General features: G+C 38.4%; 1 protein-coding gene across 2 annotated transcripts in view; it reads left to right on the top strand.

The window, feature by feature from the left end:
* LOC111584929 (oxysterol-binding protein-related protein 10) overlaps positions 1-21,852 on the top strand; it is a 101,078-nt gene extending 79,226 nt beyond the window's left edge. Inside the window, exons 7-11 of one of the 2 annotated variants that reach the window (XM_055017942.1) lie at positions 10,849-10,998; positions 12,568-13,066; positions 19,588-19,774; positions 21,392-21,574; positions 21,665-21,852. In XM_055017942.1, coding sequence (XP_054873917.1) covers positions 10,849-10,998; positions 12,568-13,066; positions 19,588-19,774; positions 21,392-21,574; positions 21,665-21,827 — 1,182 coding nt within the window. In that variant the 3' untranslated portion in view covers positions 21,828-21,852. The remainder of the gene's footprint in view (positions 1-10,848; positions 10,999-12,567; positions 13,067-19,587; positions 19,775-21,391; positions 21,575-21,664) is intronic. The other variant, XM_055017941.1, reaches the window with a different exon arrangement.
* Positions 21,853-22,695: the final 843 nt, after the last annotated feature.

Raw genomic sequence — 22,695 nt, 5'->3', positions numbered from 1 at the left:
GTAATATTTTTTCTTGTTTTTGTTATTGTTTGTCATTTGTCTCATGTTTTTGTTATTTTGCTTCTCCTTTTTGTCATTTTGTGTTTCCTTTTTGTCACGCTTGTGTTTTTTGTCTTGTTTTTGTCATTTTATGCTTTGCTTTATTCATCGTTTCGTGTGTCGTTTTTGTCATTTTTTGTCTCGTTTGTGTCATTTGTGTAATTGTCTTGTTTCTGTCAATTTTTTGTCGCTTTGTAACTATTTTATCAAATTTTTTACCTCTTTTTTTGTTGACATTAGCTGCTTTTACAGTGGCTAAGACTATGCTAACGGCTAGCGACTAAGTTAGAAGGCAGCTGCAGATTACCCAGAAAACTTGTCTGGAAAACAGTAACTAATAATACTTTAGATATGGGCCTTAGTGGGCAATAAAACATTCTTACCAGTAATCGTTACTGACCCTGAAAAAATGCAATCAGTTGACTGCTAGAATTTGAGGAGCACAACAAGGAATTGTCCAGGGTGTCTCCTGCCTTCACCCCTCAGTCAGCTGGGACAGACTCCAGCTCCTCTGTGACCCTAGTTAGGATTAAGTGGTGTATAGATAATGGATGGATGGATAAACCTGACAACCACAGTCCCACTAAGCTGGTTGTCAACTCAGAGTGTCTGAACTTGGCCTTGAGCTCCTCCGTATGAAATTTTTGGTACTGGCACTAGATGACCAAACATGGAAAAGTGCAGAGATGTTTATTTCTCACATGAAGGAAAAACTGTAATCCTAAACCAACATTAGGGGCTTTAAAAGATAACACAGGCCAAAAGCAACATCACTGCTGCAGCAAGAGCCAGAAGGGACAAATGGCAAATAACTGCCAACCATGTGAATGCTAACCAGGCTTAACAGTTTTACTGTCTCATGAGTTGATCTGACTATATACAATTCCATATTCTATTACGTTAATGCGTTGTTTAGATTGACTCTTCTGCAGTGTGAGATATTTTTAGCCTTTTTCTTTCAGCTGCAGCACCAGCAGTGTTAAACTACAGAAGAAATATTAAATCATCATGTACACCGATAAGAAGGCTTAGAGCAAATCTTACGAGGTCAACAAGGACAAGGCTTTAGTCCTTCAGACTCAGTTTTCGCATTATATCACGCTACAAAGGCCCATGGAACAATGAAATTGCTTTGAAATTTCTTGCTCTCACATGAAAAAAGAATAGAAAGAGGAAAGAGTTCCTTCCACTGAGAGTTTATGTCTCTCGTATCTGTGCTCGGCAAGGAAAGGAAAGGGTTTAGATGGTACCTGAAAAGGTCTACCTTTTTAAGAGATCTTTTCCGGTATATTTAGCTCCATTGGATCTTCTAGGAATGGTGGTGGCATTTTCAAAGAGAAAAGATTAGACAGTTGGCATCATGTCTATATGTGCTGAGGAACTGGTTCGATATGCAGAGATCCTGTGTCCATCCTGTTACAGGTCAGAGGTGTTTTAACGGCATAAGGATGACCTACTCAACATCTGATTAGTGTGCGGCTGTCCCTTATTGTTGAGCAGTAGAAAGGTATAAAAGCAGCTTATATTGTTCATTGTCTTAACAACATGTGAAGGAAAGTAAAAATTACACTTGAAGCTGTGTGTGGCACTGATACGAAGAAGCAAAAATAGCAAACACTAACTTACAATTTGCATTTACACAGAACTGTCCGTTGTGTGAAACTATGTTAAAGCTCAGCCTGTATAATGATAAAAGCTGATTTAATAAAGCTGACTGATAGGGAGATTGCTTGGCTGATAAAATGTAAAACAACAGCTGTTTTGGTAAACTCAGCATGGTGTGAAAAAACTGCAGTTCATAAAATGTCCACTTGAGGCAGCCTCCAACGGTGAGTCAATCTCCATAGACTCCAATGTTAAACGGTCAAACTTCACAGCAGGAATAATCACGTTTACAGCCTGGTAGAAGTAACAGTTTTGATCTCTATAGATAATTTTACTGTTCAAGACAGTCATATGAAGGCAGAATTTTTATATAGCTCAGCCATTAAATTGTATTAAGGCTGAAAGTTAAGTGTGTCGCTGCTTTTAGTGACATGTGGGTGCTGACATAGGACAGTCCATATAACTTTAATACAGTCAGCGGTTATTTACCGAGCAAAATACGGCAAACATTCAGTGGTTTTTATTGACATTTTCTCTCTTGTTGGACTGTACGGTATGTTTTGGACTGCTGGTCTGAACAAAACAAATTATATAAAGATGCCATCCTAAGTTTTTGGAAATTGAAACGGTTTTACAGACAGAAACGGATGAATCATACTGTAGATGCTCACTCTGCGCTGTTACAGCAATCAGCGTCATAATCTCAGTCAAACCGTGCACACGCTCACTGCAGAGACAGACTTCTGAACTGTAAGTAACTTTAATCTTGTTCACTAAACAAGATGGATGTCAGTACACAGCTCTCTTATGTGGAGTTTTTTGTCCAAAATCAGCCCTCAGGTCGCTGCTGATCATGCTGAAGACTCTCACATGCAGCAGAACAGACAAAGACTTCAAGTTCAGGGTCGAGTTTACGCTCTACATTAGGCAGAAACGCAGCAGGAAATACATCCAGCCAATTAAAATCTGACTTTGAGCTGGGTGGAGACAAAACATTTCACTTGCATTTCCTGTTTCTTTCTGCAGATTGTTCCCAAAGGAGCAGAAATCCGCTTTAGTTCACCAGCTTCAAAGGCAGAGCTAGAAAGAGGACACTTGTTTGTGTTTCTTTATTTCTCTTAAATGGGGGCCTATAGACTTCATGTAAATGCAAATACATATATTATGTACATATATTTTGTACGTTTGTGCAGAGAAAAAAAAATCAGTAAAAAACAAACAAAAAGGGACGTCACATAAATCAGCATAATCAGCACAGAGTTAAGTTTGACCTCACTATAGATGCAGTCGCTTGTTTAAGAAAGTGGAGGAGAAGATTGTTGCAACCCAAAACATTAACATTTCTTAAACCTAACCAAGTAGTTTTGGGGCTTTAAATTCCCTAAAAGGTGGCTGAAAATAAGAATAATTTCAAAAAACTACATGTTGAAAACATGGACATGAACCCCGTTGTGTTAGCTGATGTTACTTGGAGCTGTTTGAAGAGAATGAAATGACATAACGTGAACAAACCTGACAGATTTCTTGGGTTTTTCTTGTTCCAAATATATTGATATATTGCAGGTTATCTTTTTTTTTGTTAATGCACTGAAAGAGGCTTGGACACTGTTAAAATATTCTTTCCGGAGAGAAAGAATTATTACCCATTTTTGGAAACTGACTGGACATACAGTACTGTTCAAAAGTTTGACATCACTTAGAAATGTTCTTATTTTTGAAAGAAAAGCATTTTTTCAGTGAAGATGCCATTAAAAGAATCAGAAATACAATCTAGACACTGTTAATGTGGTAATTAATTGCATTTTTGTCAAATAGCGAGATCTGACAATTTTTCAAGTCAAATACATTTTTGTTGATGACTGAATCAATGAATAGACATATGTAAACATTTGTAACGTTTACATTTAACGTGTTATTTTTTCTGTAATTAATTAATCGTAATTAACGCTCTTAAAGTCCCAGCCCTAGTAGGAACATAATTTTGTGGAGATTTGGTTGAAATTGATCAAATACCTCACAGAATGGATCAATTAAAAGAGAAGTGAAGTTTTCCTTTTGAAGGCCTTAAAAACAGTGGAGCTTTCCATGTCTTGCATGGTTTTCTACTGTTTCTTCTTGTCCTAGAAAGCAGCCACTTCTGCCGGAGGACGTCTTCACAGCAAAACGTTTAGAAGCTGACTCTCATCCACCTATAGTGTCCCTCTCAGATGTTGTTTTGACTAAGAAATGGGCGAAGGTGGAAGCTTTGGTGACGGGGGATGAAGAGGACAGCTGGCGAAGGAGGGCAAGACCCTCAAAGTTGTAGCCTGAGAATAAAAAGGAGGTCTTTGAAGTGAGAGCTGACTTGCTCTATCTGAGGCTTTCTGCAGACGCCCACACATTCCCCTAACGCTCAGAGGTAGACGGAACACAGAGAGGTGATCTAAAAACTCTATCAGGAAGGAGGAGGAGGAGGAAAGCATGTGAATGGATGAGGAGACAGTTAAGTAGAAAGATGATGATGAAACAGAATAGCAGATGGCATGAATGAGGACACGAGGGAAGGGAGGGTGAATGAAAGAAAGGGTGATGGAGACGACAGCGCGAAGGGAGAGAGGAAGAATGAATCAAACACAGGAGTGGAGTCAATTAAAGGGAAAATGGATTTAGGAGAGGGATTTAGTAGGAGAAGCAGGAGGCGTAGAAAGCAGCAGAGGACAGGAGGAGGAACAAGTGAGGATGATGAGGAGGTGAAAGTGGAAAGAGATGCAGGGAAACACAGCAGAGGGATGATGGGAGGGAGGAGAGGGAAACGTCACTGGGACTTTCCCTCAGCTCCTCTCTGCCTCCTCCCTGTTTTTTCAGAGTGGGTGGTGGGCAGAGAGGATAGAAGCTCTGCTAGTCACGCACAGCCGCTCAGCAGCTCCACTCGGCCGGTCGCTCTAAAAAAAAGCATAACAGGACTCCTTTAAGACAGCTGCTCACTCAGGCAGCAAATTCAGATGAGGAGGAAGACAGTTTGTTTTTTCTGAGGGGCCCATCAGAGCTCACAAGACCCAGATTTGGGCAGGTTTTCCACTGAGAGAACGTCCTCTTTAATTGGATTATACACTCACTGAAGCCTCGTGCAGTCGCCATCCTGTTTGTGGAGCTTCAACTTCTTTCCTCTTTGCTGGATTTTTTTTTTTTTTTTAATTTTTTGTGGCATTTACCTGAGGTGACTCCACTACTTTTTTTTTCTTTTTCCCTGTTTGGAGATGAGATCCAGCTTCATGCAGGTCAAGCCTGTAGCGACACAGCAGTGCAGTGTGAGTGTTCACAAGCTCGTGTTTGTGTTTGCATCCTTTGCGTGGTTCGTCTTTGCATCTCTTTCAGATTTGGGGTGAGGAGTGTAGATGCAGCCTCGGGTTACCCGGCGAGCGCCGAGTGCATTTTAGCTGCAAACGTCCCTGATCTGAAATGGGAAGCAGAGTTTTCCTCCAACACTGAGCGCCGTTGTTGAGTTCATACATTATAGAACAAACTAGCCAGCGGGGCTTGTTCTAGAGATAAACAGTTTCAGCAGCTGAAAAAAGCTGAAACCTTTTTTTTTTTTAATGGAAAAGGTGAAATATCAGCTTTCTACTGACTCAGATTCATACAATATCCTGCTGAGATTATAAAAGAAGTGACTACAGTTGTGTAATATGACAGCCTTTTTAAAGAGATTAAAGAAATTCCTTGAAATTCTGATAAACAGTGCAGCTGAGTACATTTACATAAGTACTGTAGTTAAGTGGGATTATTGGGCACTTTATGCTGCTTAATACTCTGCATTTTGAGGAGGATTGCTCTACTGAACTCATTTATTTCACAGCTTTAGTTACTTTTCATGTTCATAGTATTAGAACTAAACTTAAATCTAACTAATAAACTGAAATATTGCAGATTATCCATCTGAACTTCAGGCAGTTTCTGTGCATTTTTTCCTCCCTGTGGGCTCATTTTCCACTGTAGTATAAAGTCCTGCAGCTCTATGGAAACAGCACAACCATGACTAGAAAGTAGAGGAAATCAGAAATGTCCTCTGTGAAAAATGACACAGTTGGGAGACCATTGATTATAAAAAAGTGGAATTTCTTTTATTATTTATTGTACAAAAAGTGAAAAAATCTGCCCACAATCTGTAACAAGTGTTACCAGTAGACTCCACACACTATAGATAATTTACTGCTCACATTTTAAGCCTGTTTTTATTCTTGTCTCTCTTATATTTTGTGTGAACACAGCCTGCAGTTCAGCCTAAAAGTCCCTGAATTTTTTTGTCACATGATTGCTGGTCACAGCTGAGTCACTTATGTCTTCAGTGTTGTGCAGAACAGTGCAGTTTTTTTCTTTTTTACAGAATTTAGTTTTTGCTAATGGCTTGTTTTTGGTGAATTTTTAAAAGAGACATGTAGAATAAAGGGATTCAGATGAAAAATCCCAATGTGAATTTCAGATCTGTTTCAGTTTTTTGATGGAACGTCACGTCACAGATGATTACATCAAGGACTGCTTGGAACTTTTGCTTTTTGCAGTTTCTTGTTTAATTATATTGTGATGCTAATATGCTAATACTTCTTAAGTTGTGAACCACTTTGGGGTATTTTAAAGTTAAGGTAGAGCAACAAAACCATGCCAGCAGTCAGTAAAGACTGGCAGAACATGTTGGACATACAAAGTGTTAAAAATAAAAGATTAAAATCTCTGTAATAACTGTACTGACTTTTGTTGAACTGAGGACTTGCTGTGTGGACTCCATGTTTCACATAGTAAATCTAAACTGTTCCTTCATAACTTGATGAAAGCATTTTAAAATTTTTATCTTCTTACTTTCAACCCAAGTTAGAAGTAATGTGGTTCCGTAGGGTGACACCATTGTGAATAATTTGACATTCAAGCGATATTGCACACCCACTTCTGTTGTATGCTGTAGATGGAACAGCACATTTCTGAAGATGATCCAGTGTCCCCCTCGGCTGAAAATCAAGTTTCAAACTGGTTAACATGTCCACGTGATTTTTTTTATATGGTAGAAGACGCATGGTGAGTGAACAGGATCACGGCTGAGCTTCTCCACCTTAAAACTGCAGCGTAAACACAGATTAAAACTTCTAGAGTTTCATATGTTAGAAATCTAAAGACCTAAAACATCATGTGTGCAGTTATGACACATATAACTTTAGTAACTTTAGTAATCAAGGAGACTGAACAGATTTGCTTTAGCAATAAAACTGAATGTAAAATAAGAAAAACTAAAACTCACAAAAGTCAGTTGAAATGCATTTTTTAATTTAAATTTTACGTGTGTTTAATTAAAAGAAAACTTTTTGACACTGATTAGTTATGTGTGACATGTAACCAATTATAAGAGGTTTCAGATGCATCTCGGTCAGTGTAGCCCATATTAAATTCCTCTTTTTAATCAGAAATCTGTTTTTAAAAAATCATAATATTAATCAGAAAATGCTGATCTAATCCAATGGACTTTGGTTTAACTATGATACAAACCTACTATGGGATTTTTTGCAACCTGAAGACCTGAAAGTTGTGTTAATGTCTTCTTGTTTGATCTATAAAGCTTTATTTAACCCTCCTGTTGTGTTCATTTACAGACAACAAAAAAAAATCTTGTTTCTTTGTCTGAAAAAAATGCAAAAATTCAGCAAAAATTCCCCAAATTTCTGAAAATTTGCAAAACCTTCAGGAAGAAAATTCCAATAATTCCTTTAAAAATTTCTTTAAAAGTTTTACAATAAAAAAAGGAAAAACAAACAAATTTGGCAAGAAAATTCGTCTAAGTATTTTCAAAAAGTTGAGTAAAAATCTTCCAAAAATACTAAAGATATCCAAAATGATTCCATATATATCAGTAAATCTTCTAATATTTTCTTTAAGAACATTCACAAAAAATCAACCAAAATCCAGTGAATTTCGCTGGATTTTGGTTGATTTTTTTAGTGAATGTTCTTAAAGAAACATTTTGTTTTACATTTCTTTTTTTCCACCAAAAAAATGCTCAAAAATTTCCTAAAAATGTTGAGAATGTGGACATCAGAAGTTTCACTGTGAAACTATATTTTTTTTCCCACATTTTCAAACTTTAAAACAGGTCATTTTGACCCGCAGGACGACACGAGGATTAAAGATTGATCAGCCAGTAGTTAACATTTATAAATAAATCCCAGTAAATCTATGGCCTTCAGTAGCTGCAGCACTCACTGTTTTGCTGTTCTATCTCTGATAAGCATTCTTTTTGAATTTCATCACAATGACCCAGAAAGCTTAAGCTTTGTCTCTCCATATGTGCATAATTAAATCTTATAATTATGTAACTTTTTATAGCAGCAGCAGGCTGTGGAAGCATCTTGCAGGCAAAACAGTGGCTTATTAAAAGGTAAATCTGTGATATAATGCACAGATTCCTGCAAACAAGCACGTTTTTAGACACATTACGGCAGAATATCGTCTTGTTTCTGCTGCTACACAATAGTAAAATCAAGTATTTTGTGCTGAAAACCTTTAAGGTGCATTCTCCATCTTCTCCTCTTCCGCTCTCCCTCCACATATTCATTATCCTCATCATTTGAGACACATTATTATCCACTTTTGGACAAGTTAAACTGCAATAAAAAGTCTCAGTAAATGCCAGCCACTAAGCCCACCAAGATATCCACTCGAGGCTTTTCCGCAGAGACGTCCTGACCTCTTCAGCAGTAATTTCCTGTTTCTGTCAGGAGCCTCTTTAATTAGTTAGAACCACTGAAATCATAACAGTCCTCCCCCTGCCTCCCTCTTTTCTTTCCCCCCCTTTCACTTCTATATATATCACTGCTCAGAGAAGCGACCAGCTCCAGGGACTCCTGCACGTGTGTGTTCATGCATGCTCGCGTCTTCTGTGCAAAATGTTTCGGTGCACACAGCGTACTCAGAGTGTGCATGTGTGAGTGGATATGTGGAGCTGTTGGCATGCATGCATGGAATGAAATATTCAGGTGACAGGCAGCCACTCCGGTCCTGGAAATCTCTCTCGTTTTTCCCTCCACTCTCTGCAGGAGCTCCATATGCAATTATTCGGCCAAGAGTTCAGATTTTCCCCTCACAGTTCCTGCTTATTTTGCTTTTTTGTTACAGCAGCTTCACTGAAATAAATTATCCCCAAGTTGGAATAAGGGACACACATGTATCTGTAAGTGTTGCTACAAGGAAACGCAGGGAGGTGGAGGATGAAGAGCAGAGGGGCGGCGCAGGGAGTTGTTGTTGCCCACAGGCTTGGGTGCACTTTCTGCATTATACATCAACCCCTTTCTTGTTTTTTTTTTGTTTTTCCTGTCTTCCTTCCTGCCCCAAGTTGCTGCAGGAGATATCAAAGGCATCAGCTCTTCTTTAAACTCCACCGGATCCGTTTCCAGTTGAGTGATGGAACACAAGCGAAGGACACAACTTGTGTGCACTTTGACCAGCGAAGGTCGATGCTGAGGGCTCTTAGGAGCAAACAAGAGGCACTCACTGCTGTTGCCGTATGAAGCGCTGAAAATGGCTTGAAAGGCAGGTTGACACGGCTGAATGGACGTGAATGGGACGCAGTGAAAAGTGAACTAATAATTGGTAATTGCTTGTCTCCTTGGGTATTTATAGGCCGCTGCTGTCACAGGTCATGTGCTGCCGTTTGAATGAGTCGCGTGACCTTAACAATGATACTGAAAATTACTCTGGCTTCCTTATTCTGGCCTTTTTTAGAGTCGGATTGAGCTGCATTGTGTTTGTGGAGATGTGGAATGGTTAGCATGGCCAGAGTCCAGATATAATGTAGAATCTCATTGGCAGTGTTATTTTTTTATTTGGGTCATCTTGTCACAGATGACAGTCTGTGTATTTTCTTCAGGAGGAAATGACATCATGTGGAGCAGGTCATGTGATCTGGAATTAACACACTTCCTTGAGAGGTGTTTTTGTAATGGGGAACTTAGTTGAAAGTGATTTCTCAGACACAGATACAATTTGTTATTTTCCATATAAAATTTGATATATTGCCAAAAAAGAAATATCTGTCATGATTATCTCAACTTAATAAAAAGAACACAATCCAAACTATTTCTGAATCAGCTCATTTTATTATTGTTTAGCTAATTAGAAGGTGGTTGTTATTAAATTGGGACGGTTATTTAGTTGATATTTTAGTGATATCCAGTCATTTTTTAATAATAAGTGATTGTTTCCATAATAAATAATTATGGAATTTGTAAAGACATGATCATAATGAACATATTTTTTTTTTTACTTTTAATAAAATGTATGCAAGATATATCCCATAGACTTCAAAATTCCCTCAGTTATATATTGACCCAGTTGATGTTGTAAAAGGATGTATTTTAATGCAAATCACAACTAATTACTGTATGTTTTTGCTGCCTAAACTAAATCAAACAGCAAATGAAGGCAAAACTGAAATCACAAGATCAAATGAAACGTAGTAGCAAAAGTAATGGTCCAACAGTGAACATGAAACAAGATTCCTGTGACCTCCGCCTCCTCCAAGTGAAAGAAACTCCCCAAGTCATGTGATATAGATGCAGTCCAATAAAAAGAATAAGAGGAAATGAACAGAGGCATCTCTCAGTATTACAGCTTCTTTTTATGAAACTAATACACCAGCATTTACTATCCCATATTTTAGTATGCAACTGCTCCGGATATTCACTTCTTCGATTGATTTCTGATTAATGAGAAGGCTGACAATAATCTGGATTGTTCTTTCTGTCAACAGATTCTGTGAAAAAAACAAACCAACAGCAGATTAATCCTACTGACCTGAATTGTCTGCACCAACGAGGCAGTTATATCATATGATTCTGTGTCACAGAGCTCCACTTTTGAAGCAAATCATTAAGACAAATAGCTGCACTGGGTGAAGTATTTTGTGGCAAACCCTTTATGCTGTTCTGCTGCCATAAATACTTACACTTTCGTATTGATCCACAGCTGAATGTAGTCCCCAATACATTTGCTATTTACTCCCATTTGAGTAAAGTTTGCTAAAAAAACTACATTTCCAGCTGTTTTAGGGAAACACTCTGCTTAAACTACAGTGTATATACGTATTGCATCTACAGTAGTAACTAATGTGCTTGGACAGAAAGTTACTGGCTTGATTTAAGTTGTCATTTATCCTGACAAAGTGAATTTTCCCTCTTGTCTTCTCAGCACCACCCAGGGCTGGAGGACATCAGCCCGGCCGAGGAGGTGACGGACACGGAGGACAATGAGGAGGAGGACCTGGGCGTCCTGGACGACCAGCGGAGCATCATCCTCCACCTGCTCTCTCAGCTCAAACTGGGCATGGACCTCACACGGGTACAGAACACTCCAACGCCCACTCTAGCTGTGTATTCTGAATGTTTTGTACATTTCATTCGACATTCAGTTTAAAAGGGTTCAGAGTAGAGCTCCAGAATTACACAAAGTCACATGAAGTGAACAGACGTTTGAACTAGGAGGGTTATGTAAGCCGGTGTGGAATGACCCAGCAGTAGATTACTGAATTACTTTGACTCAGGACTGTCCAGATACATTTGTTGTGCTTCATCAGTTCGATGGCGTCTTTGACTTGGTCCAAAATCACGCCGTTAGTGATGAACTCATCCAGCTTCACCTTCCTGTTCTCGTAAACTTTGACCATCTCAGGAACGCCGAGCTGGTCAAAGTTTACCTGTACAATATCTGTTTTTCTACATATACTGGAATATGCGCAATATCATTATTTTTCTACTTATGGACAGATGTGTGCAATATAGACAATACTCTGTGCAGTATTAATACTTCTCTCAGTATTTCTATTCATGAAAAAAATCTGTGCAATAGGATAAGACAAGATAAGATCTACTTTATTCATCCCGGAGGAAATCATTTAATACCACTGATATGTGCAACACTGTTCTGAACTAGTTCTCATTTATTTTTGTACTGGTGTTCCTGGTATCTCCATCGCTACGGTAACAACACAAATTCCCCCACTATTGGATTAGTAAAGGCTAACCTTATCATATGTTATCTAATAGTATGTTATCGTAATTTATGTTATTGTATCTTATCTTATCATAGCATAGCATATTGCAGTATAGCGTATGTTATCATATCATAGCCTAGCATATCGTATCTTATCCTATCGTGTCTTATCAGATTGTAGGGTATCCTAGTGTATCTTAGCATATCGTATCTTACTTATCGTATCGTATCTTCCCGTAGTGAATCATAACATATCGACTCTTATCTTATTGTATCATACCTTATTTTGTCATAGCATGGCATATCTTATTGTATCATATCGTAGCATGGCATATCTTATCATATCTTATCTCATTGTATCATAGCATATCTTATATCGTATTGTATTGTGTCGTATCTTACTGTGTCATAGTGTATCTTATCTTAGCGTTGCGTATTGTATCATCGTAGCATGGCATATCTTAGCGTAGCGTTTCTTATTTTATTGTATCATATCATATCGTATCGTATTGTATCATATTGTATCGTATCTTACTGTGTCGTAACGTATCTTATCGTAGCATATTGTATCATATCGTAGCATTGCATATCTTAGCGTAGCGTTTATCTTATTGTATCGTAGCATATCTTATATCGTATTGTATTGTGTCGTATCTTACTGTGTCATAGTGTATCTTAGCGTAGCATATTGTATCACATCGTAGCACGGCATGTCTTAACATAGCGTATCTTATTTTATTGCATCGTAGTGCATCTTGTCTTATATGTTATTGTATCGTAGTGTGTCTTATCTTGTTGTGTCTTATCACGGCATAGTGTAGCATAGCGTAGAGTATCCTATCGTATCGTAGTGTATCGTATCTTTTCTTATCTTACCAAAAACTCATGAAACTAAAGTTTTTTGTGTCTCCTTCCCAGGTGGTGTTACCTACCTTCATTCTGGAGAAGCGATCACTGCTGGAGATGTACGCCAACTTCATGGCCCACCCAGACATGTTCCTGTCCATCACAGCCGGAGCCACAGCCGAGGACCGAATAGTTCGCTTTGTGGAGTACTACCTGACCGCCTTCCACGAGGGCCGGAAAGGCGCCGTGGCCAAGAAGCCCTACAACCCCGTGCTGGGGGAGACCTTCCACTGTTCATGGGAGGTTCCTCGGGACAAAGTCAGGCCTCCGGTCAGGTCGAACCAGGGGTCATCCAGGGAGCCCAGCAGGGGCCCGAACAACGCTCAGCAGGGCGACGATTCACCGGGAGACTGCTACAGAGTCCGGTTTGTGGCCGAGCAGGTTTCCCATCATCCACCGGTGTCGGGGTTTTACTGTGAGTGCCGGGAACGAAAGATGTGTGTCAACGCCCACGTGTGGACCAAGAGCAAGTTCATGGGCATGTCTATAGGAGTGTCCATGGTGGGAGAAGGTGAGTTCATTTACCATTAAATCTAACACTCTCAGTTAAAACATTAAGCTCGGCGCCCGTATAGCTCAACGCGTTAAGCGGGTGACCCATGTACAGGGGCTGGTCCCCGACGCAGCGGCCCGGGTTCGATTCCCGCTCGTGGCCCTTTGCTGCATGTCTTCCCCCCACTCTTCTCCCCCGTTTCCTGTCTGTCTTTCACTGTGCCTATCAAATAAAAGCCGAAAAGGCCAAAAAAAACCCAACATTAAGCTCTTTAAAAAAATAAAAAATAAACTGCCCAAAGATGGCTGCACAAAAACAATGTGAGACAATACACACAAAACAGACGAAATCAGCGCTCAAACACAACACTACAGCATATAAAAGTGGATTACTGTCATTGGTGGGTTAACATAAACAGTTCCCTAAGTAGTGTTTTAATGCTGTAGCAGGTTGAGATGGAGCTGATTTTCAACACTTAATATACCATTGAATAAGCTGTTTATAAGGTAATCATACAGTATGTGTTATTTAAGATAATTTCATTTGAAAACTGTAGTTTTTCCCCAACATTTGTTAAACATACTCATCATGTAAGCATCATTAATCTTGCGCAGGTGGATAAAACAAACACCCCTATAGTAAATTCAAACAAGCTTGTAAAAGTATTTTTTGTGTGTTGTTATTAATGTTGAGGTCACTGGTTTTTATATTAATCAACATGATACAGTTCATTAAATATACTGTTAAATTTATGCTATTCTGCCATTAAATTAATATACCACTGATATATTTTAATTAATGTACTGATGATATACTTTTGTTCAGTATCAACATATTTTTTTAGCATTTTGAAGTATTTTTATCCAGCAGTATAGGTGGGTATTCAGCCTGCTTGTTTTTCTTTAAGAAGCCATGCTGCCTTAAAAATACAGAAATAAGCAGAATTTACTATCACATTTCACTAAATGTGTATTTTATCTTAATCTATACAACGTAGGTCACCTGAACGTACGTAGTTTTTACAGCAACATCGTGTTAAAGTTCAAGTGGAGGACTTTTCCAGTACATATAATTTAACTTTCATTATATTCCTGACACAATGCTTCCTAAACTGAGGGTAAATCTCTCACTGGATACAGAAATATTAAATCTGGTTTCTGTGGAAAGAATATCACATATATAATTTAATAAGAGCAGAAGAGTATTTAAAGAGCATCTTTTGTTACAGAGTTTCAAGCTGCTACACAAAGCAGATGTTAAGATAAATGGGATAAAACCAAGTGGACACAACAGCAAATGTATATAAAAACACAATGCAAAGGATTAAAAAAAAACAAGTGGACCAACGTAGTAAAAGAGCGAAGTAAAATATATAAGAATAAAATAACCACAATAAAAGCAGTCAGAAGAAGGTCCTGTGATAAAAGAAGGTGTGCATTAACACTGATGCTGCCAGTCTGAGGTCCTCAGAGACACGATCACATCTGATCACAAGACGAGATTCAGGAACAGTCAGAAGGTTCCTGCCAGAGGACGTTAAACAACAATCGGGCTCTGGCATCTTTAATATTCCAATAATTCGAGATACAGGATTTCTGATTCCCATGACCTATAAGCCATAATCATCTAAATGAAAACAAAAAGGCTTAAAATATTTTCGTTTATGTGTCTAGAATGTATGAAATTTTCACTTTTTTTAAATGGCTGATGGAAAATATTGAAATTAAATGCACTAGTATAACTCACATGTGTAAAATAACATTTTGCACTTCAAATACTCCAGTTTGCCCTCAGTTTGCTGTCTGTATAAACACTCCCAGACCTCTCCCGGTAGCCCAGCCTCTGTCAGCACAGTGTTCAGTACAGTGTGTCCAGGATGAGTCACCCTGAGCCCACACAGAGGAAGTCCTTCAGCCCAATCGACTGACTCTGGATGCATGAACTGATCCGAACAGACCTCTGACCACCTGTTGGCAGGTCGTGACGCAGCGGTTCATCATTATCGTGTACGGAGACGGATGCTGCCGTCAGAGAACACGGTGACCTTCACCCCAGGAGATATTGATTTCTGGATTAAATTTTTTTGTTATTGCAGTGGCTGCTTCCCTGATTGCAGCTGAAAGCGTATTTTTGTGAAAGGCTCAGACTGGCAGTGAGTCAGCAGCAGAAGAAAAAGAGCAGAGATACGGTAGCTGATGGTTTTAGTAGAGCTGGATGTTTTTCCACCTATACAAGTTTGTCTGGAGCCCTGAAGGGGTCACATGTAGAGGACAGAAATATTTATGTGAAAACATCTGCATAAAGATCGATAAACTGAAGAAATAGGTTATAAAACGGTTTACTAAACTGCAAAATTGCGCTCATAAATTGACAGAATTCCTTTGTTTTCAGTCATCTTTGTGTGGTTGGACTGTACCTTTAGCACCAGTACAAATCTAAATCAATTTGATATGTTGCTTTTGACAAGAATTTACAAATAAAGACTCTTTCATGTCAACGTGACAAGAGATTCCTACAAAATAACTGTTAAATAGGTCATTATATAGGTGAAGGGCTTTTGAAGTCCATGGGATATATCTTGCATACATTTTTATTAAAAGTAAAAAAAAAAAAAAAAAAAAATGTTTTTATGTTCATTATGATTATGTCTTTGCAAATTTCATCATTATTTATTATGGAAACAATCACTTAATAAAAAAATGACTGGATATCACTAAAATGTCAACTAAATAACCGTCCCAATTTAATAACAACCACCTTCTAATGAGCTAAACAATAATAAAATGAGCTCATTCAGAGATAGTTTTGATTGTGTTCTTTTTATTGAGATAATTATGACAGATATTTCTTTTTTGACAGTGTATCACATTTTATATGGAAAATAACTAATTATATCTTTGTCCCAGAAATCACTTTCCACTAAGTTCCTCATTACAAAAACACCTCTCCAGGAAGTGTGTTAATTCCAGATCACATGACCTGCTCCACATGATGTCATTTCCTCCTGAAGAAAAGACTGGCCAGACTCCAAGGCTTTCTGAGTTATTTAATATAAAGTAGTCAACAGGTTTACTACAATATCTTTAGAAATAACTTTTAATTTCAATTTTACTCAAATGTATATGTAATATTTAGAAGAATCTTTGTGTAAAAATGCCATGTGGTGTTTGGTTCTCTTGATTTGTTGATTTTAGGTTTCTTTTTTGACTTCAAAAGTCCCTCAATTATATATTGACTCAGATATAACAAACAATGGTTCCCCCCCAAAAAAAGACTTCAACTTACATATAAAACACACCAAATTTAATTTTAGGTTATGTCATGATTCATGTGGTTATCTGCCTACAGGTTCTATTTGAGAACCACACGCACACAACATATATAAGGAAAACAAAAATGATGGTTCTTTGTCAGGAAAATTCTCCAGTGTAGTCCTGACTTCTCCAAATTAACACTCAGAGTCGTCTCTCAGGTCAAAGCAAAGTTTTACTTGCAGGAAGGAATCGCATGAACAGAACAAGGGACTGAAAGGAGACACACAACTTAGCTTTTATACAGGCACATAAATATTCTTTTTTTCCCTTTTTCGTCTAAAATCTAGCTATGAAGAAAAATCCAAATGTGAACGTTTCCAAATCTGAGAGACAATTATGTATTTTTTAAGCAAACTGGAGAAAAAATAGAACCTTTAAACTTGTAGCCTGACAGGCTGTTTATCTGTTTGTTGATGTTTATTTTGGGCTGATGCTCATTTAATTTTAAAGCCGATATCGTGCATCGCTACACATTTGTTCTGCAACGAAACTGACATGAAAGTGGGAGAGATGTCAGTCAAACCCAGCGTGTCCACGTCCACTCAGTCTTTACTGAGAGAACAGGTTTAATCAATCAAAACACTTCTAAAAGTTCAAATCTGCTCCAGCTCAACCAGCTCCATTAAAGCTCTAATAATTAAAGAAATCCAATAAAGTTAAATATTTAACACAAAGCTCCTCAAGTCCTGATAAGTTTTTTATATTTAGACAGAGACATCTTTCAAGACTTCAGGAGCTTTGTAATAGAAGTAGTTCTGCCTAATAAATGCTTTTATGCACACTTCTGATAACACTCTTGTCAAATATAATGTTTGAAGGATTTGTTCTTGTTACAGGGACATTTTACATCCTGGGATTTTTTTTACTTCCCGAGGCTCTGAATAATTCCACAGCTCCGTGTGTTTAAGCTTTACAGACTCATCCATATATCATCCAGGCAGCTCTTTCTGCAGTAATTGGTGATCACACAGTTCAGCCTGCTACAAAGTGAAAGTGAATGGCTGCAGGCCGTTGTTGTGACTGTGGATAGGTTTATCTCTCACTCTGTCAACGCTCGGCATCATTATTTGCTCACAATGGAGCCACAATGCAGCTTTTTTACCCCCCTGCAGGCATTATTTTGACTGTGAAACATCGCTGGTCCCTTGTAAGACAGCGGTTCTGATGTAAGAAGTGAAAACTATTTACGGACATGAGGGGATGAGAAGAAAACCGGAGAGGCTTTGTTTGCGACAAAATAAATCCACTTGTGCGCTGATGAAATGATACAGACGATGTATCACAAAAGCTTCTTGCGGGAATCCCTGCAACCAAAAGATACAGCTGCACAGAACAGATAGGGTTTATATAATGTTCTTCACAGCGGGTTTGTGTGTAACAGAAAACGATTATTGCCAGTGAGGTTAAATGATGTAACTTTTATTCTCGGTGCACACAGGACATGAAAACACACTGCGCTGGGTTGTTTTAGTTACAGCATTAATTAAGACTAAAAGCTGTTGCTGCTATAACAGCCTTGAGAACTCTTTATTATTAATGGTATGCTAGAGCACCATAAAACATGGAGTATCTGTCTATCTGTCCGTCCGTCCGTCCGTCCATCCATCCATCCTCCCTCTTATTTTCTAAGTTCACCTTATGCAGCATAGTACTCCTACAACATGATGGTGCCACCACCTTGCTGTATGGTCAGGATGGGATCGGCTTGAAGACTCATCCTTTACCCCTGAAATATAATGCTTGCCATCATGGCCAAACTGTTCAGTTCTTACTTAATCAGACCAGAGGACATTTCTTTGTGTAGCTGTGAGCTTTGTGGCAGTTTTGGAGCAGTGGCTTCTTTCTTGCTGAGTGATCTTTCAGGTTATATTCTACTCAACTACAGTGGCCATACATGCCTTTGCACTGGTTTCCTCCAACATCTTGACAGGATATGTTACGGTTGTTCAGGGGTTGATTTGTTGACTGTTGGCACCACACTTTGTGTTCAGATTGATGTGGTGGATTGTTGGAACTTGCTTGTAAAGCTGAAGCCAACTCATTGAATTATTTGTGAGGTCTTAGCTGTTTTATTTTGATTGCTGAAGCAAAGAGGCACTGAGTGTAGAGGTATACTTTAAAGCACATCTATAGGTACACCTCCCATCAATGCTCATGATGCTGTTTAGCCTATCAGAAGCTTCTACAGTCATGGCATCTAGAATTTCCATGCTGTTTAACGGCACAGTGAACTTAGTGTATGTAAACTTTTGAGCCACTGGAATATAGTAAATGAAGGGGCAAATAATCTCTCTGTAAACATTTGTTGGAAAAATTGCTTGTCATGCATAAAGTAGAGATTCTAACCGACTTGCTAACACTATAGTTGGTTACATGAGATCTGTGGAGGGGTTGAAAAACAAGTTGTATGGGTCAATATATAATTGCAGGACTCTTTATAACATAGTTGACAGGTACCATAGTTGACATTTTTGCTGTTTTCAGGCCTAAAATCAACATGACCGCCTATAACCAAACACCACATGGCATTTTACAGAAAGATTCTTCTAAATATTATATATACAATTGAGTAAAATTGAAATTGAAAGTTATTTCTAAAGATATTGTAGTAAACCTAAATGGGTAACTTATTTTCCATATAAAATTTGATATATTTCCAAAAAAGAAATATCTGTCATGATTGTCTCAACTTAATAAAAAGAAGACAATCCAAACTATTTCTGAATCAGCTCATTTTATTATTGTTTAGCTCATTAGAAGGTGGATGCTATTAAATTGGGACGGTTATTTAGTTGACATTTTAGTGATATCCAGTCATTTTTTATTAATAAGTGATTGTTTCCATAATAAATAATTCTGGAATTTGTAAAGACATGATCATAATGAACATAAAAAACATGAGTTTTTTTTTTTTACTTTTAATAAAATGTATACAAGATATATCCCATGGACTTTAAAAGTCCCTCGATTATAGATAGACTCGTATGTAAACGTCTGACTTCAGCTGTAATTGGCTTTGATAAAACATCTACATACCAGAGCACAGGTTAAGCTCCATTTATTACTTCTACAGTTGTTGGTTTTCCTCACCTGATTTTAAAATAATAATATTGTCTCCAAAATGTTGCCAAACCCAGTTTTAGCTGTTTCCCGCTTTTATCAAGGTCTCGAATGATGGGTCATGTTTGTGTTTGAGGTCTGACTTTCCTACTTTTCTTCTTCCAGGAGTCTTGTGTCTCCTCGAGCACGACGAGGAGTACGTCTTCACGCTGCCCTGTGCCTACGCCCGCTCCATCCTCACCGTGCCCTGGGTGGAGCTGGGAGGCAAAGTCTCCATCAACTGCATCAAGAGCGGCTACTCGGCCACCGTCACCTTCCACACAAAGCCTTTCTACGGAGGGAAGGTGCACAGGTGAGTCTCTGTCCTCCTCCACTGCCTGTCATCCATCCTCTCTTCCAGAAAATGGTTAAACAGACTGGTTCTTATCTTTGACTTCATGCATTAATACTTTGCAGACTGAGCAAAAATATTTTATTCATCTGTGAGGCTGTCAGGTTTGACTTTTAAGTATAAATGCCAGGTAGAATGGGTCACCCGCTGCTGTAATGGAGGTTAAACAGTGGCAGCATGAAAACAGTCCTTTTTGCAGGTTAATTTTCCATTTTAAAGTGTCAGTACTCTCCATTTGAGTTAACCGTCACACAAAATCAACAGTGACATTAATATTTAATGAGTCTTTTACTTGCTTTCTTGTTTGAAGCATTGAAAGAAAGAGGAAAGAGTAGGTGCTCTCAGAACGACACGTTATTAAATACAACTGAAATGTTTTGACATTATGTCTTCATCAGTTATAATGAAGGTTCATATGTAGATTTCACCTGATTTAATTCAGGTGTGACTTGCAGTTCAAGTCCATCAAATTAGTACCAACACAGAAGTCAACACATATTGATTACCTGCTAATCTCTCTGACAGAAATATCATTAGAATATAGTGTTATAGCCAGTAAATCCAATTATAGTAGGCTGCTGCTTACTAATTCTAAGTCATTTCACAATAAATTAGCTGTGACAGAGTATAAACATAGCAGGCAAATCAGTTACAGCAGCAAAATTAAGATTTTTGTCAGTTTCCAGTTCCATGTCAATGCTCAAAATACGTCCATACACTACTGTTCAGAAGTTCTGAGTCACTTAGAAATGTTCTTAGTTTTGAAAGAAAAGCATTTTTTTCAGTGAAGATACATTAAATTAATCTGGAATCCAGTCTAGACATTGTTCATGTGGTAAATGACTATTCTAGCTGTAAATGTTTAATGGAATATCTCCATAGGGATACAGAGCAACATTTCCAGCAACCATCACTCCTGAGTTCTAATGCTACATTGTGTTAGCTAATGGTGTTGAAAGGCTAATTGATGATTACAAAACCCTTGTACAGTTATGTTAGCACATGTATAAAAGCGTGAGTTTTCTTGGAGAAGTGTCGTGTTCTATGCTATAATGTGCTGGGCCACAGGAGGTCCTTCCTACCTGTAGTAATCAGACTGTACGATTCGTCCCCCTTCTGCAGAGGGGAGTCACAATCAACAGACTTTTCCATGTGCAAAATCATCAGACTCTTTCCTAATAGAGTCACGATGTGTATTATCATTGTTCAAGCGCAATATTTCTAGTGCAATACATCTGTTAATCTGTTTCTTGTTATTAGTCTACAGTTTGCATCTTGTACTTGTTTTATTCTTATTTTTCTAGACACTTTTAGACACTTTGCACTTTGTATTCTTTGTTATTTTTATTTGACTGCTATCCTCTGTGTAACTGTGCATATTCCACTAACCTTTGTTGATTGCATTGTACTCTGGCAAAATAATTTCCTCTGGGCTGAATGAAGTAGAGCTCATCTTATAACATAAAATTGCCTGCATAACCCCAGACTTTTGAACATTAGTGTACATGAAAAAGTGAACTGTCCCAGACATTAAGGAGGTTTCAGTTCCTGAGTGGTTTATCCGTTTTGCCACTGCAGAGTGACAGCAGAGGTCAAACACAACCCGACCAACACCATCGTGTGCAAAGCGCAGGGCGAGTGGAACGGCACTCTGGAGTTCACCTACAGCAGCGGCGAGACCAAAGTGATGGACACGGCCAAACTCCCAGTCACCAGGAAGAAGCTGAGGCCTGTGGAGAAACAGGGGAGGACAGAATCCAGGTGAGACCGACTGGACACGGCCCTCTGGACAGTCTGATTTAGAACGTGTGTAGCATTAGTGTGGAACTGAAATTTTTGTTCGTCTTGCAGGCGGTTATGGCAACATGTCACCAAGTCACTGAAGGAAGGAAACATCGACGAGGCCACGGAGCACAAACACAGACTGGAAGAGTGTCAGAGAGGAGAGGAAAGGCAGAGAGCAGCTGATAACAAACCCTGGACACCCAAATACTTCACTAAAGAGGTACAGTAGGACTTCTATTAACAGCATATCACCATCTGTGGCCAAACGTTCACTCCATTTAGCTTTCAACGTGTTATTTGAGAGTCTGAATTATTGCATTCAGCCCCTGACAAAAGTCTTGTCGCTTATCCAAGGTGTAGGAGCAACAAATAACAACTTGACTTGTAGTCGATCAATTGAAAATAGAAATGGCTGATATGAAAGGCAAAGCCCTCTAGATGATGCTGGTTATATGAAATAATGTTTTGTATCATTCATTGAGTTTCATCATTTAATTAGGACAGAAAGGACAGATTTTGCTCGGACAAAAGTCTTGTTGCATCCATAAATAATGTAGGAATTATACGTACACGTTATTTTGAATACACAGATATGATACACTAGCATCAGAACATAGAGTCACGGTGCCTTGCAAAAAAAGAATGAATATCGTGATTGCCAGTGATTCAAACAACTAATTGATGAAGCCATCTGGAATGGCAAAGAAAGCCATCTAGCAAGACTCCATCAAGATTCTTCTGTTTCATCTTCCAGGCCTCCTCCATCATCTTAGGTTGGTATCTTGATTGAATCATTTAAAGTCAAGACAAGATTTTGTCCTTGCAAAAACAGACGTTATGGGCTTTACCAAGCTGTGAACTTCAGGACACTTTAGAAAGGTTTCATTTAGCACCCAGTCATTAATGTGAAAGCCCTTAACATTAAAATGAACCATTTATTGTAACAATGGATTGAGTAGAAATGTCCTTATGCGACAAGACTTTTGTCTGGACTGTAGTTGCCCTGAAATAGGATGCGCTTTGTGCCACTATAATCAAAGAAAAGCTTGCAAAAATCATTGGGAAAAAAACGCAAATTGTTTGGCCTTTTACCTTTT

The sequence above is a fragment of the Amphiprion ocellaris genome, chromosome 15 (assembly GCF_022539595.1).
Source record: "Amphiprion ocellaris isolate individual 3 ecotype Okinawa chromosome 15, ASM2253959v1, whole genome shotgun sequence".
Lineage (NCBI taxonomy): Eukaryota > Metazoa > Chordata > Actinopteri > Pomacentridae > Amphiprion > Amphiprion ocellaris.
This window is presented reverse-complemented; position numbering and strand designations above follow the sequence as displayed.